General features: G+C 41.7%; 1 protein-coding gene across 1 annotated transcript; it reads right to left on the bottom strand.

Moving 5' to 3' along the window:
- Window positions 1-56: 56 nt before the first annotated feature.
- C12H16orf87 (chromosome 12 C16orf87 homolog) lies at window positions 57-11896 on the bottom strand. The gene is made up of 4 exons (XM_064386491.1): window positions 11641-11896; window positions 8055-8151; window positions 6001-6183; window positions 57-595 (listed from the first exon to the last, which is right to left on the bottom strand). The coding sequence occupies exons 1-4, from the start codon at window positions 11704-11706 to the stop codon at window positions 477-479; spliced, it is 465 nt and encodes a 154-aa protein (XP_064242561.1). The 5' UTR covers window positions 11707-11896; the 3' UTR covers window positions 57-476.
- Window positions 11897-17167: the final 5271 nt, after the last annotated feature.

Here is a 17167-nt window from a genome sequence, read left to right as displayed (position 1 = left end):
TTAAAACCAACACACCCTGAGTATCACAAATGTACTTAATTCTCAGTTCAATAAAATATTGGAATATCCATTTATTAAAAAGTTATGTGAACTGTACATACGTAAACTGCAATATAGCTGAAAAATCTGAAATATATAATTTTAAATGAAAATCATTTATTTCTGAAAATATTTAAAATATTGCATTTCTGGCAGCAAATTCAAAAGAAGTGCTCTGGAATGGGTGCAGTCTCTCTGTGCATTTGTCTTCAAGGCATGAAACACATCTGCTTTCTGATTTTTCACAGCACAATCTTGTGACCACTTTCTTTCTGACTTGTAGAGACAGAATTCGATTTCCAAGAACAGGAGCAGAATTTTTAACAGGAAATGCTACGGTCCTTGTTGGTGCAGACAACACACTTTCCGAGAGTCCATGGCACCTTGGAAATCTGCTAGCCATCCTGCATAAAACTGCATCAGATTGTGCTCACAACTTAGAGAATAAGTCTTTGATTGATAATTTTTCTGTTTATTTCCGCCAAGGCCACCGAAAATACGAAGGCCTTTTCATCTGAAAGGTTAGCATACATGTCAACTTCTTTTTCTTGTTTCTCTGTAGAGGAAAAAAAAGTCACTATTAGAAGCTTTTACCATTATTTGAAGTTAATGCAAGTTACACAGAAATTAATAAATTATGTGAAGTAGTGGAATTGAAGTTAGACAACCAACTCCTATGCTCAGAGGGAGTGAGAAAGAGAAGGAAGTAATAGAGGCACACAGAGGTGCTGGAAGAGCCACAGAATGAGTCAGCCAAAAGCATGACCGAATTTCTCCTCTTTAACAATGAAGGGAGAATGAATCATTAACATAAAGATAAGTATTCAAGTGTTCCTTCAGGTTTTTTTTGTTTTAGTGGTCTGGGGTTTTTTCTTTACATGACCACCTCCCACCCAAGAAAACAAAGTTATTTCACAATATGCTCATTAAACACAAGATTTGCCTCCTCACTTCACAACTGCAAGAAAGAAACCCGAGAGTTTAATGACCATGTCAAAGGCCAAAGAGCAGACACTTGGATGAAGTCAGGCTCCAAATTTATCATCATGCACATTTCTGGACTTTCTACACTGCAGACTTTCCATCTTCTCCCAGCTGTAGAACAATGCTAACACACCTCACTGAGCAAGTAAAAGCCCATGAGTTCCCTGTGCTGATGCTGGCTTGCTTCAATGCCACAGACACACAACAGAAAGCCATCAAAAAGTTTCTGTACTGCAGTGCTCAAATAACCTAAGTTACACTACAAAAACTCATAAAATAATACAATTTGAGAAATACCACTTGCATAAATACCACCTCTTCCAGATTATGACTAGTTCTATCCCAGATTAAGTAGCCACAGGTAGCTGACACAAATTGTTAAGAAAATAAAGCCAACAAAGAAACTTTTGTCAGCAGAAACCAGGCTTGTAAACAGAAGAAAGAGAGAAATACACTCAGAGCTTTCAGCTGTGAAACTCCATCTCTAATCCAGGTTCCATGTGGCCTGGACTCTTTTCCAGTCACAAAACAAAGCTCACCTGAGAGACCCCTCTGCCTCACTAACCCACAGTCACACACATCCACACTGGCAACTGCTCCACCCAGACACCTAAACTAGCATGGGAAAGCCAAAGAAAAGGCAGCACTGGAGAACAGCAGAAAGCATGATCAGGAACAAAGATCCCAGCAGCTCCCACCTCCACCTACTCACACAGTTACCCTTCAATGGGTTCCCACTCATAACAATGGTTTTATTTGTGTTGCAGCTACAGAGAGAACTCCAGCAGACTGCCTTCCATGCGAAATCAAGTGCTTGTGCTCAACAACTCAGTGGGAGAAGCTCCAAAATCCTTTACCACTGTGTTCTGACTTAATACTGACACAGAAACAGCAGAAGCCAGCTTTTTGCTGACTTCCTGGCTATGCAAGGCAATATCCTCTCGTGCATTGAGCTTGAAATGAGTTTGAAAGCGAGTTTCGCTGCCAGTTCTACCCTGCAGTTGAAGACAAATCAGCTTCTGTATGCACAGCCTGGGCTGCTCCACTTCCTCCCTCTCACCATTTAAAAATTAACAATACTGGGAGTAGTTCTGAGTACAGACACTACACACACTGGTTATTCCACATTAACCTTTTCTATTTTCATATCTAAGCCCCACCCCTTGTTTCATACTTCCTGATCCAAACGAATCCAGCCACAACTTGAACATATCAGCAAAATTAAAAAACTCCCTCCCCCTGCACCACACCCTAGTTGCTATTAACAGACTGTGAACTTCTTAGTTTCCCTTCCTCCCAGATCAGCCTTATTCTGAGACTTCAGCTTGCTGAAATCTTGATATCAAAGAGCATGAGGGATTAACACAGATGTGCAGGCTCCATGCACTCTCAGGACAATTGTAGTTCTCATCAGGAACGAGTGAAGAGCTCACACTTGCAAGGCATTTTACCATACACTACTCCTAGGATACCACAGGTATACATACACTCTGAAAACTTTCCACTTCAGTCTTATCTGAGAGTAGTTTTGATTCATTTCTCTATTATGACCTAAAGAAAAACAGTATTGTGTTTCTACAAGATAGCAAGACATTAATAACTAGGGAGTTTGCTATACAACTAAGAGGCTATTTAGGCAAAAATAGTTTTTCTGGATCACATCTCTTGTATCCCCAGATCTCCTGCAATCCCCTTATACTGCAGTCCTTAAAACTGATTATGTATAAATCACATATGGTCCTCCCCCTTCACAAGTTTTGTAGGGATTCATTTTTCAAGACAGCAAGTTACTTGAAATATCTGCACTGGGAAAGTAAATATGTGAGTAATGCAGCTGTAAATTACAGAAAAAAAGAAAACTTGCATTAACAAAATGTATTCAGCTTAAGTTTTACCAGGATACTGAAGTGTATGTATCTACCTTTATGAAGATTTGGCCTGCTAAGAAATGAGTCTGCTTCAGCAAGTCTACTGCTCTTACTGAGACTTATTGCTGGTAACCTTTCAGAGCAACCAATACCACTTCCTCCAGTATAAAAGGGTTTTTGTTTGCTTTACTATAATCAGGCTTTTTACCCAGATAACAAGGCAACCTGGGAACCAGTCTAGCTGTGTGTCACAGTGCCACACAGTAAAACAAAGAACACACCTCCACAACAAAATCAGAGTCAAATTATTATGGAGTGTTTGTATCTCCAAAATACATTGCAGTACATCTGACAATGAAATTAAGTGACAATTTTGACAAGCCAAGGCTGCAGGGAGGAGTTCCCATTTTCCAGGGTCATCACATGGCTCTGAAACATGTGATAGGGTAATTTTCTGGGTCCCAGTACTGCCATATCCCATCATTCTGCATCTGCTTCCTTTTTCCTCCCCTCCATTCCTTCTTGCTAAATCTGCAGGGAAAATAGCTTGTTTTAAAAAGCCTTTTTGCTTATTCTATTCTTAATTGCCACAGCTCTTTGCTCTAATGTGAGCCAGTCACGAAGGACACAAAAGAACCAGTCAAAGGCACAGACATAACTGGGAGCAAGCACACCGTGTATGGAATTGCATGACAAGCAAGGAAGCAAAGCTACAGATGCCATTGGGGTCTTCAGGAAGGAAATTTTCACAGCTGGATGGTCTTCAAATGTACAGATAATCTGGTTTTCCATGTTAAAACCACTGAGGTGTTTTCTGTCTGCCTGCTTTCCCATCTACAAATGCATTAGGAACCAAGTATCTAAACCATGCAAGCAGTGGCTTCTTTTTAAGTCTTTGGGGCAAAAGCACAACCTCTAGTGGCAACTAAGAAGGACCCAAAATATCCTTGAAACATACAACAGGCAAGGAAATAAGATACTGACATCTGGCACTGCAGAGCTGACTTTCAACACATACAGACTGCTGCAAGGACTAGCAACCACTCACACAACAACTACCCTAACTGTACTAGAGTAACAGTTGTTTAATATACACAAACAACACTATCAAGCAGCACATGTGGTAAAGGAATAATATTTCTGAAATTCCCACTAATTACTCCACACACAGTAGTTTCAATTTTGTAAGCAACTTGAAAAGGAAGAGGTCAATGTTAACTTGTTTTAGTAATTACTTACAAAAAGATAAGCTCCCTGCTGAATTTATTTTTATAGCCATGATAGCCTTATATATTAACCTTTTTTAAAATCTGCTTGATAATCATAACAGTGGTCTACACAGAAGTAAAAAAATATTCTAAGCCTACTTATTCCTGAACAATAAGATGAGCTGCACTGGGGCAAAGACAATGACAAATGGGTATGAGCCAAATCCCTGCACAGGAGGCTGAGGAAGAAACAGCCATCACAAGAGCAAGGAAAAGGCAGGGTAAAAACAGCACAAGAAGATGAAGGCAACCTTATCAAGTAAGATTCAACTTTAAGGAAACACCAAGAAAAGGCACACCACACACACTCTCATGCCAAGATCTCTACACTTCTACCTCCAAGCACTGCAGTATTGTCACACTTTGGAGTTTGCAGCAAGAGGTTTGGACAGGAAAACATGTTCTCTTAATATCCCCCCTGCTGTCAAATTCTTGCTTTTTGGAAACTATAAAACATGTTTTGAGAAAATGGTTCTTTTCCTTTGGTTGCTTATATTGCTTTCCTCTTTGTCAGGGGACAGAAAAGAAGATTCACTTTGACACTTTTATAGGGCAACCCAACCAGCTCACTGGAATTTTAAAACCAAGGCTGTTTGTGAACAGGACTGGCAGTTAAATGCCTAGAAAGGACCCTAAAGCTACCAGACAAAGTCCAGCTTGGGTCACTACCAAATAGGGAAGCTATTATGACTTATTGACATCAATAAGTCACATGCAATAGTGACGAGATTAGATGCTACAAAGTGCATTTCTATTACAGTAAAACAATTGCCATCTGGAAAATGTACAGAAATGAAATTCCACCTCCTCTTCCCACATTGAAAGCACTAAAAAAATCCCCAACAAATCAAATTTATACTTGGTTTTTACATTAAAAAAAAACTAAGAAATAGATTTAGATATCAAACTTGGTTTTAAGTCAGAAATTGAAGAACTTCCCAACATGGATTATCACGTTTTTTTATATATAAGGTGGAAAGGAAGAAATAATTGTATTTCTGAATTATGCCACATGATATACTTCAAGATTTTCAGGAGTTTTGGGAACAGTATCTGCTGAATATCTGGATGAAGTTTTGTCATTCCCCTCTTATCTGCCTTCCAACCTTCTGAAGCCCATGCTAAGTTTTGGATTCATAACTCAGGTCTAAAATCACTATCTCCAAAAACACAGCTAGAAAACGTAGTGTCAATAGGCTCTTAAAACAAGAGGAACCCAAAGTTACAGTTACATTCTTGAGGGCTTCTAGAATTACTCTAGCTATACAGCAGCCTCCTTAATCATTTTGTATAACGATTAAAACCAGCAGGTCACCAAGGAACCTTAACAGGCAAGGAGGCTTTCTTTCCTCCAGAAACACAGGACCAAAATTCAAGTCCTAGCAGTGATTCAAGATGCCCTTTTTACTTAGGCCCTCTGAAAGGTTTCAAGAAACTTCTAAAGTAATCCATTCATCCTAACATCCTAATCCCCTCTCTGATAACAGATATCATTAAATGGTTTCTCCTTGTGATACAAAGCAGCAGCACCTCATGAAAAAAAAAAAAACACCCAAAAAACACCCCCCCCAAAAACCTACTTAACACTTCAGTCCAATGGCTTTCAACTTACATGTTGAAACTTGATACAGTGGCTAAAAATACAGATTTAGATCTTTGTAGCCAGTTGCATCAGACACTGAAACATAAAACCAGAGGTCTCTACACATGCAAATCAGTCCCTTCCTCACATTAAGGTATCAGGTACTGGCTGAACCAGTCTACTTACTGAATGGTATAAATGTTTGCTGATTAAAAAAGATACAAACAGAAAGTCCAACAGATTTCTGCAGCTCTCATACCTCTTTCTTCCTCGTGCTTTTTTGCTGAGGCACTCTTAGGTCTTCCTCTTCCCCGTCTGCTGTGGTCTGAATGGCTGTTGGACCGGGATCTTTTTCGGTTTTCCAAGTCTTTATTTACTGCAGAATTTATCTTCTCTCGTTTAACTCTCTCTGTCCGCCTCCTTTTGGCCTCACTCTTGTTTTCTGTGCAAATGAACAGAAATAACATGATCCAGGGTTATTTTCACATTTGTTCTTCATTTTCTCTTAATGCTTACCACACCCAACCAACCTTTTCCTTTAAAGTGCTCAGATTCCCATACCTTTACAGAACAAGTGCATCTGCACAATATCCATGCAGAAATTAGGGTGCCAGATCAGGAAGGGTGCTTCACTTCTTGATTCCAAGGATCAACCCTTTCATTACTTCAAAACCATTTTGCTGCCTGAGATGTTTGCTGGTGCACAAGAAGCTGTTTCCCAAATAAGATGGGAACACCAACTGCACTCATCACAGCTTTTAAGACACCCCATTGTATTTGTTCCACCAGGAAATGTTAATCATACAGCAAACCACAGCACTGGGGCTTCCAATGACACTGACAATGAAATCATTGCTGCTGCTCAGACAAATTGAATGCTGAGTCAACAGTGCTGGCAGAGAATGCCTCAGAACACAGTGAACGTGTCCCACCACATCCAACCTGTGACAGGGCCCCCTCATGCTCACTGCTGAACAGGTATTGTTCTCTTCAACACCCAACTCAGTAAAATAAAGGAGCATTTACATGAGTTTTATCTGGAAGTTAAGCATGAATTGATGAGCTTGGGTACCAAATATTGTTCAGCCACCACAGCACCCTCATGGATTAGCTGCACATTTGTAAGGCTGCAGCACCACTCCACAGCAGCTGTACTGCTGAAAATACTGGAACAACATTTTGTAAAAGTTGTGGTTACCTTAGGAGCACAATATGAACATACACAGTGTCCTACTGTATCTCTCTGGGGAACTGATTTCCTTTGGCTGCAGCTGTCCCATTGATCTTGTACTGACACGGGGTACAAGCAGGGTCCAGTCACTGAAGCTCATACAGAACCTGCACTTCACAGTGCCACACCAGGGTGAGGCAGCAGGGGAACCTCTCCAGACCCTGTCTAAGCCCTGCTCATACAGGGCCACCAAGAGCCAGCTGCCCAGGACCGTGTCCAGAAGGCTTCTGAGCACCTCCAAGGATGGAGACTCCACAGCCTCTTGGACAACCTTTGCCAGTGCTGGCTCACACCCACAGTAAAAAGCACTGTCCAGAGCTGCTTTCCAGAAGGAAGCATTGATACAAAACATCAAATAGCTCACTTCCATTTTGTAGGTCTGGCAGATCATTTTAAAAAGTAGGTATTCTAGATCAGATATCTGTTGGGTTTCTGTCAGTTTTTTGGTTTTTTTTTTTTTTAAATATATATATCTTCCCTGTCAGGCTCTTTTTCTGACTAATTTCTACTACTGGAGGAAGCAATATAAATGAACACAGGGAGAATGCTATTCATGACAGAAAGCATATTCAACTGACTTCTTACTGTGTCCATCAACAAAAGACACACAGGTCAGGCACAAAAAAAGCACTATTTAATTTAATCATGGAGAGAGAAGCAAGATCCACCCAGTTTTAGATGAAACATTATGACCAATTTTTTATTTGAAAACCCAGCCTCAATCAGCATGCGCTCTGAAATCAGATCCTTTTGGGACCTCAACACATTTAGCTTCAAAACAGGATTAACACAAAGTGTTTTGTAAGGGGTTATTTTGCACAGTGATCAGTGTGTGCAGCTAGAACATACACAGAATAAATGCCAACATCATGAGTACAAAGGAAGATGAAAACACCAGCTTCCCTCTTCTCCTCAAAAATCAAGAAAAAATAACATATTCAAAGTCTACCATGGACAAATTGAAGGGAAAGTGAACTGACAACAGTCAATTTACACAAAGAAATAAAATCCACTATCTTTTGCCTCCAGGAAATAAGGGGAAAGAATTGTTGCTCCCCTCTCCCCCACTGTGTAAGTATTACCTGTGATGGGTGGTGATCTTTCAGCACGTTTAGCATGCAAGAGTTTTCGACTGATAAATATGTAGCCACAGGGACATGATTTACATGCAACAGGAACCTGCAAAAACAAAAGACAAATTTTTCAGATAATTTCAAATTATGACAAAACTCCTGTCCCATGAAGAAAAAGCACACTTAGTAACTCACATTTTGTCCTCAGAGACAACTCTTCAAACTCAGTCTGTACTGCAAACCACAGCCTGTCCTGTGTACTGTATTTAAACATAATAAAGCCAGATTCTGCTGTAAATCACTCACCAAGCCTTTTCTTTATGCAGTTGTTAAAAATCAAGCTTGAAATGTACAGCTGTTGTGATTGCTTTGCACTACTTTTCCCCAGACTGACAGGAAGGGGGTGGGGGAAAGTAGAGAGCATTAAAGAAAGGCTGAATTAAAATAGAATTAGTTTCTCTTCAGAGCTCTCAAATAACAGCAGTCAAATCAGTCAGACATTTCCAGTTTTGCTTCCTCTATATACTTGTAAAAAAAAATAATTACGAGTTAAAACCGTCAGTACATTGTGAATGCATTCACTTTCAGCAGCATTTGAAAGCAGCTCCTTTAGAGAGGAGCAGCTTTAGAGGCACAATAGAGCCTGAAGCAAAACAGATGCATTTGCAGCACGCTCGCTGCAGACAAGGCCGGGTGGGTACAGAAGGACCTCGTTAATTCAAAATGCAAATAACCCAGCCCAGGCAGGCAAGAACCGACTGCAGGCCCGGGAGTTTGAGAGAATACAGTGCCTCTGAGCAGCTAAGCAGATAGCAGCAGTATCCTCCCTCCCCCAGAAAACAACAATGTAAAACAAGAAATACCACATTTAATATGGAAAATAACAAAAATCCACTCAGCGCAATTTTAAAAAGCAACACTGATAAATTCCAAACTCATTACCTTAGTGCCAAGATCTTTTGAGATCTTTTAGAGTACTAAGCAATACACCATGTTGCTTTGATTAGGTTTAAGACTGAAAACACAAATCAAAGCAAGTTTAGGCAGAGATCTGGAAGAGATTAAATAACACACATTAAAGTGGAGTCATGCTGAAGCATGATAGTGGGGGGAAAAAGGCAGGAGGTAATTTCTCAAACGTAATTCTTTAAGACAGGTCACTACAAGTGTGCCAATACCCACTGAAACAAACAGGAGCACAGAACCACAACTGCCCCTCAATTTAACCAGACATGGGGAAGAGCCAAGTTCCACAGTTCTACTGACTCAAAAAACCCTGCCAAATTAGTATGTGAATTTGTAAAGGGGAACTTAACTGCTACTCAGAATAAACAAATTATCTTGCTTTCTGTAGCACATCTGAACTCCTGCACTTCACCCTACAAAAAGCTTGCAGAGAGACTTTTTGATACAGGTTTTGCAGAACTAGAGATTTTAACTCCCTTTATGGAGACACTGACATAATAAAAATGAGTCCAACAGAGGTTTATTGAACTTTAAAGGTCAGAATTTAGCAGACTTGTGGGCACAGTCGTCTCCTTGTTCATACATCAGTTTAACAATACTGAAGTCCCACCATCTCACAGATAATTTGTGTGTGTTCTTAATGTGATACAGAATTCCAGCTAAATCCATTTCTGAACACTTGGGTCTCTCCAATAATTACCTTTCCAGGCTTGGCGTAACAAAAAAAAAAAAAACCAAAAACTTTGGCCAAGCCACCCAAGGGGATTGGAACAGAGTCAGTATTTTTCAAGGAACTCAAGTGTGTTTAACAGAACAATACTGCTCTCGTGTTACAGGTTTAGCACGTAGGGGTGTGCAGCTTTGAGGGTGGGGGGCCTGGGAGAAGGGGTTTATCACTGAAACCTATCAGCTATCCTTTGAAGATCCACACTGATAACATCCTGCAACATAATTAAGGCAAAAGAGTCCTAAACACTATTTCACACTGTTCAGCATTTTCCTAATAAAAAGGGAATTTTTCTCATACAAGACATTTTACCTGATGCTAAATTAAGAAGTGATTATTATTTCCTCAGATTGACTGCAAGTACTTCAGGCTCCCTAGTTTAATAGAGCTGTGCTTTGATTGTGAAAATGAAATATGATATGTTATCTAAATTACAACAGAAAAAAAGTTTTTAAGTCTAAGAAGTGTTACTCAATATTTCGCTCCAATAATTGTGGCTGTCTAAATATTTCCATGCACGCCACTTCTACTGAAAAAATCAGAAACAAATGCTAAGCCCTTGCTCATGGAAGAATTTAAGAAACACCAGCACAGGACACAGTCAGATAAGAATTATATGAGTTTCCTCAAAATCTGCAAAGGGTTGACTGGTACTGTAGGCCTTAGCTCCTTGTTCCCTCTCAAACATTTGGCAGTGGAAAACAAGGTGTTTCCCACTATGAGCAATGTGTCCCGGGGCAGGACATATAAGCACATAAAATCCATGGAAGCCACAGAGGAGGTGCTAACAGAAAATCTACACTGACCAAAACTAAAACACACGATATGCATGTAAGTGCAGAATAAAGTGACAATTTTCACGTCAGCTTAAAAATCCTACAGTGTTTTCCTTACTTATTGTTGGTAGTTTGACATTCACTGCATTAAAAAAAAAAAAGGCAACAAAAAACCCCCACTCTCATATATGATTTCTCCCTCGTTTTCGTTTCTCCTTTCACCAACTGAATAACCAGAACTTGGCACACGATTTCTTTCTCAGAAAGAGCATTTCAGTGACGTGCCTAACGTGCCTTTGCAGCGGTTGATCTGTCGGTTAGCACATGAAAGGACGCCCACACACAGCTCAGCACTCCAGCTGTGCCAGCACGAGCAGGAATACTGTAAAAACTATGCCAGACGGAACAAAAAAATGCGATTTTTCTAAAGTTATGCAAATAGAAAAAAAAATCACGTGAGGCTATTTATTTTTTTGTAGGTATGGCTAAAGCAGGGGGTGACTTTGCAGGGTCACAGAACGCGTGTGACAGGCGCTGCCCCCGGCCGAGCCCCACGGCCATTGTTCGGAGCTGCGCCGCGTTCGGCACTCACAGCATTCCCCGAAAACGGAGACAAGCCCCTGACACGGCAAGCAGCTGCCGCTCTGTGTGAGGGTGAGCAGCTCCATTTTGTGCACACCAGAACCCGCAGGGGGACACCGACAGCTCGGGCGGGCACTCGGGAGCCGGGCAGAAATTGCACCGCAGGTCTCCATTTCCCTGCTTCCCGACCACCCCCCGGGGGAACAACACCGCTGAGCCCTCTCCCGCCCAGCCCCGGGCACATCAGGCATCCAAAAAGCAACTGCATTACATAAATCACCCGGTTCATTGTATTTCTAACAGATCACACAGTCACTAAACAACACCAGCACATAAACACGAGACTCTGCAGTCGCGCAGAAACCCCTCAGCACAATACAACTACTCCGCTACCCTGCCAGCGGGACGCGGCGTTCAACCCACATTCCATGCAAAGCTGCAAGGGCAACATCCATTGAGTTCACACAAACAGCGACTCGAGCCGCACGGAGCCGGTCTGCCCGCTCCGCCCTCCGCAGCCCAGCGCCCGCCGGCAGCCGCTCACCTGCTGGTCGCACTCGGGGCAGGACTTGGTGGCCATCTTCACTTTCTTGGCCCGACTGGAGGACATGCTCGCTGCTGCCGTGGCTGGGCTCACACGGCCGCGGCCGGAGCGCCCGCCCCGGGAGGAGCCGGCGGGAGGAGGGGGAGGAAGGAGGTGGAGTGAGGAGCCAGCGGGAGGGAGCGGCCAGAGGAGGAGGTGGCGGGAGGAAGGAGGTGGAGTTGGAGTGAGGAGCCAGCGGGAGGGAGCGGCCAGAGGAGGAGGTGGCGGGAGGAAGGAGGTGGAGTTGGAGTGAGGAGCCAGCGGGAGGGAGCGGCCAGAGGAGCCCCGCGCGCCCCCGACGCAGGACAAACCCCGCCCACCTCCGCGCGCGCGCGCGGCCGGCTCCGCCCTTGCCCCCGGATTGGCTGCGTGGGGGCGGCGCTCGGAGCCCCCTGGCGGCCGCGCTGGGAACGGCATGAGGGCTGGGAACGGTGAGGGGAGCGGGAATGAGGGAGCCTGGCAGAAATGTCCCTCCGCCAGAAAGCACCAAACACCGCTTCTCTGGTGTCCATCTCAATTCAGACAAAGACAAGTCTGCAGCAGAGGGAGTGTTTTTCGCCTGCTGCACTGGAGGGAGCCTGCTGGTCCAAGAGCGGCGTGCCTTTTAGCGGGGTTCTGCTCACAAACAGGATGTTTTGAGCACAGTGCCCTCAGACAGCAATGTGCTACTGCCAGACCAACAGCGGGACCAGGACCAGAGCAACAGGAACAGCTGTTCAGCCGGGCCTCAATTTCTGACACATAATTACATTTATGTCCTAGCAAGTATCCTCCAGATTGTCGTGCCAGCCCTCTCCATCATTACTGCCAATACAGTGTGATGAATAAAGAATCAAACATTGGTTGCAGTGTCCTCTCCTGTGCCAGGACAACCTGTTGATTTTTTTTCTTCCTCTCCCGTGAGTCTGTGCCCTGAGCCTGGCTCCCACACAGGCACGAGGTCCTGTCCTGTCCCTGTGGGCACTGGGCTCCCCACACGTGTGGTGGTTTCTGCCTGTGTACACAGGCACTGCTCTGCCTCATGTGCCCTTTTCCTTTCCTCCTCAGTATTTCAGTTATGACTCAGAGGGTGGATTTGTTTCCCTGTTCTCCCCGCATGTTTTTTTCCAGCCTATACCAGTCCATTGGCGCAGGTGTTTCTCCAGAGATACACAAAGACAAGACAGGTTTATTTTCCATATAAACTGTGACTGCTGCCAGAAAGCAAATATGTTCTATGTAGGCACAACACCCAGATTTCATTCCTGGATCCAGAACAAATCCATGCAACCAGGGCCTTGAGCTTGCATTTGGATTTTTAATTTTTTTTTCCTTAACTGATAAGGTCCAGATACAGCAAAACATAGAAAGGTATTTGAGGAGGATTTACAACAGCAGGGGGCTCTGCTGAGTATAGTAACAGTATCTAGTAAATAAATTAATGAATATACAAGAGAGCTCACAGAGATCTATGGTAATACCCTGATTTTCTTCATAGAGTAAATAAAGTAGTCAGCTGTTCAACTACTCCTTAAAAAAAAAAATATTTCCTTACTGAATGCAATCAAGGTTATTCCTAGCTAGAAAACTGATTTACCATACATGTATTTTTCATGTTATTCTACTTTTTAAGACATTACTTTTGAGTTCAGAAAGTCCAAAACTATTTCTTTTACATAATTTCAGAGGTTTAATCCAGCACTGAGATAAAAACAACAAATACCATTTTAAGGGTACAGGTACTTTCTCTCTTAACAGAGTCAAGGCACTTTGCAAGACCAAGCCCCACTTAAAATGTCTTTTACACAAATTTAAAATAGAAAATAAGAAAACTTTGCTAAGTTTCTGTCTTATGAAAAGCTGCATGTGACTTTGTAAGTGCTTGATCTATTCTTTTCTTTGCTGCTGTCACCAGAGACCAGCAGTGCTGAATGGCCTGAGATGTTTCCACTGCCTGGCACATCAACTGCCTGCACATGGCAGAATTTTGGTGAGCAACTATAACCTTACAAGGAAACAAAAATTCCAAAATAGGAGCAATCCACACATCTAATCCACCTTAGAGTGGGAGAGAGAAGCACTCCTGAGTTGTATTTCTGTCAGCACTCCAGGCAATTTGGAAGCATCCTACTCTCCTGCAGTGTCCCCTGGGAGAGCTGACAGCCTTGGGCTCTGTCAGCCCCAATGTGCTGACAAAACACAGCAAATTGAGAAATTAAATTCCTAAAGTGCTGTGCAACCTCGTGTCAAAAAGGTTATAAAACACATCCTGGTTAAGTAACAACTTCCTAATTAGCCAGCTATAGTCTGCAGGGGTATTATTCTTTCCACGGCCAAAGTACTATCTAGAGAATTCTTAATTTATATCTAAAATACAAGATTTGGATGCATGAGAGCAAAATTACAAATAATAGGAAGTGCTAGATTATAATATTTGCAATGTTACCATGAAGGAATTGAAGTTGTAATGGGACAGTATTCAACTGGTAAGAAGAATACACTGTATAAAAAAAATACACTGCTTATACAGACAAGCTTCAATCCTATTTTATCATCCTGATTTGGGTAATTTTCATAATAACAATAGTTTATAGTACTTCATAATGTTACTGTGCTTCTCACCAGTAGATTTCAGGGCAGCTGTAATCTGAGCCCCCTGAGTCCTTTCATAGGCAATCAAAGTCGTGCCTAACAGGTCTTTTGAGATCCCATTGCTTTGAATTTGGGCAAGACCAACATTTAAGTGGCACTAATGTTGGCTTTGTTCTCCAAGTACAGCTAAATATTGAGTGTTGCTCAATTACAACGCATTTTTAAATTCACAATGTTGTTTAGCATTGATGCCTCTTGGTTTCAGGGAGCCCAGGCTTAGGCTGGCTCCTGTCTCTGGCTCAGCTGAGCACGTTAATGCTTGCCTGAGAAAAAAAGGCCACAGCCTCAGATTTTAAAAATAAGCTTTTCTTAAAATATCAATAATTTAAACAATCTAAGTAGCAGTAGCACCACTGTTCCCTAAAAAAAAAAAAAAAAAAAGGGCTTCCAACATTTTATTCTCACATATTAGGCCTTATTTGTGGGAAACTTTTTTAAAATCCACATGGCGTTCAGAACAGTTTGGTTTCCACCAGTTAATATAGTTTTACCAAAAGCTTACATTATTTTCATAGAGCATCTTTTCAATTAGTTCTTATGAAGATAATTCAATAGATTAATTTAGACATTCCATCTGAGTTTGGTTTTTGGGTGGAAGGTTGGGCTTTTTTTTTCCTCTTTATCATGAGATAATGAGTTGTTAAACATTAAGGTATGAAGTCACTTAACTGGCACTTTTGCAGTGGGCTGCATTGAGCCTTGCACCTAATCTTAAAGTTTTGTGTTCAGTTTGAAGAAAAGTAGAAATAGTTATTGCTCTAAAGATACTCCTTACATTCTGAACTGCTACTATAAGCAGTAGTCCACAGTAAAAAAAACCACATCCTCCTTATTTGTACAACACAGAATACAGAAAACCCTGCTCTTTTTGTCTGAATAAACCTGGTTTTCATAACGTGGTTTCCATTTACTTGGTGTGCTCAAAGATTCCCAAATATCATTAAAAACACTTTGGCATTTTAAGCTATTGAGAGCAGTTTTCTATCCAGCGTCTTTGTTTCAATGGAACAGCAGCAGCAGAATGAATGCTCAGTTACCACATGTCATTATTGTAATCATGGGGTTTAAACCATGCAACTATTCATGGCAAAGCAGCTTGTTGAAGGTCTGTCAGACTGGAACATCTGACAGCAGCTGTTATTGTGTTTATCACCCTCATTTCTCCAAGGCTCCATCCACCTTTCCATGTATTTATACATTTGCTGCCGTTCTGTATCTCTAGCTCAGCACCACCAACATGAAAAAAAATTCATTATTTTAGCTTCTTAAAACTGCAGGAAAAGCAGCTTGTGTCTTTATGACTGGAGGTGGAGCTCATGGAGATCAAAGAACCTTGGTAAGCAGCACTGTCCACCTTCAATGTCTGGTTTGTCTGAAACTTATGTTCATAGGATTTGCACATTCATTTAGGAACAACTTTGCCTCAACATTGCAAGTTCATCCTACACGATTTACTTTCAGGAAAGCATCTGTATTAAAATAACCTTTGGAGATACATTTACCAGTGTAAAGAGAGAGATACTTTTCTCTAACACCACTTCATACTGCATTTACCATGGAAAGGCTTTGTTTCATCCCATTTATTTCCTGTGTGCATTTCTAAGAAATTACCCAGACTATTGAATTCCAGTTCTGCATATATTCATTCCAATGTTCTACAAAAACCATTTTGGCTTGTGCCGAGTGCATTTGCAGGTGTCGAGCCTCAGTCCAAGGCTGCCTGTGTTACACACTAACCAGCAGCCCTACAGAATTCACAAGCAAGGTCTGAGGGTTGCTTGGATTGGCAGCCATGCAGGGACAGAGCTGTCAGGGGGTCTGTGCCTTTCCTTGCTGGGGATCAGTGGCAGATTGGGGCAGTGCTGGCTGGACACTTTCTGCTATGCCAGCTCTTTCTGGGGGGCGGATTGGGGGTGGAACAGAGGTGTGTGGACCAAGAGCAAAGGTTAACTTGTGTTCTTCCCCCAGCAAAATTAGTGTTCCCAAATTACAATCCAAATTCTGATCTTTAATAGTCTGAGCAGCATTTCAGCCTTGATTTCTAAGGAACCATGAAATACACTTAAATCAAGATACCTGGGAAGTCGACTTGTATCCATTGAATGTAAATATGAGAATTGAAAATAATTTGAACATTTCAGGTCATCTGATAAAAGCTTACTATAAAATCCAATCTCATTTTGTGGTAAATCCAACCTTGACATGTCTTACTGCAGCTTGAAATATTTTCATCTGAACTACTTTTTATCAAACCTAGAAAAAAGGGACATGACACTGTTAATTATTGAGCTGCCAGATTCAGAGAGCACTCAGCTTTCCAGATATACAACTGATGACAACTTTAAAAGTAAAGTGTCAAAACATACAGGCTCCAAAACCTGACATTTCAGAAGTTAAAAAGGCTTATGGGAAAAAAATCAGATGCGATATCCTGGAACAGCTGCTGCGGCTTCAAGTAAACAAAAATGGACTTCTTGGAACTTGAATTTCTAACAGAGCACTCTATTGGGTCATTCTGTGGGCAGAATTTTGGAGGGAGGACAAGCAGGGCCAGAAACACTCAACGTGGCCTTCACAAACTGAACAGTAAACAAGAAAAAGCTCTTAGTAAAATCAGTACAATGACTGGAAACAAATAACAAATGAGTTTTCTGCACCACCTCAAGAATGTTCCTTCAGCACAAAAAATTTCCATCTCTGTTATTTTGTTAACTATGAACTGACTAAAATCCTCAAGCAGCAATTATTTTTAAATTAGCACAAAGCAAGTGCTGAAAAATATTGCACTTAGAATGAGACTGGAGCAAATTACTAGTGATACTAAAGACTATGGCAAGCAGAAGCTTGTTAGAAAGAA

Source organism: Passer domesticus, chromosome 12 (assembly GCF_036417665.1).
Source record: "Passer domesticus isolate bPasDom1 chromosome 12, bPasDom1.hap1, whole genome shotgun sequence".
Lineage (NCBI taxonomy): Eukaryota > Metazoa > Chordata > Aves > Passeriformes > Passeridae > Passer > Passer domesticus.
Note: the sequence above shows the minus strand (reverse complement) of the source record. Positions and strands in the feature narration are given on the sequence as shown.

Coding starts and splice junctions, on each gene's coding strand:
- C12H16orf87 (XM_064386491.1), bottom strand. CDS start 11,706: ATGTCCTCCAGTCGGGCCAAGAAAGTGAAGATGGCCACCAAGTCCTGC. Junction 8,152..11,640: donor GCCCCGAGTGCGACCAGCAG/GTGAGCGGCTGC, acceptor TTGTTTTTGCAG/GTTCCTGTTGCATGTAAATC. Junction 6,184..8,054: donor AAGATCACCACCCATCACAG/GTAATACTTACA, acceptor TCATTTGCACAG/AAAACAAGAGTGAGGCCAAA.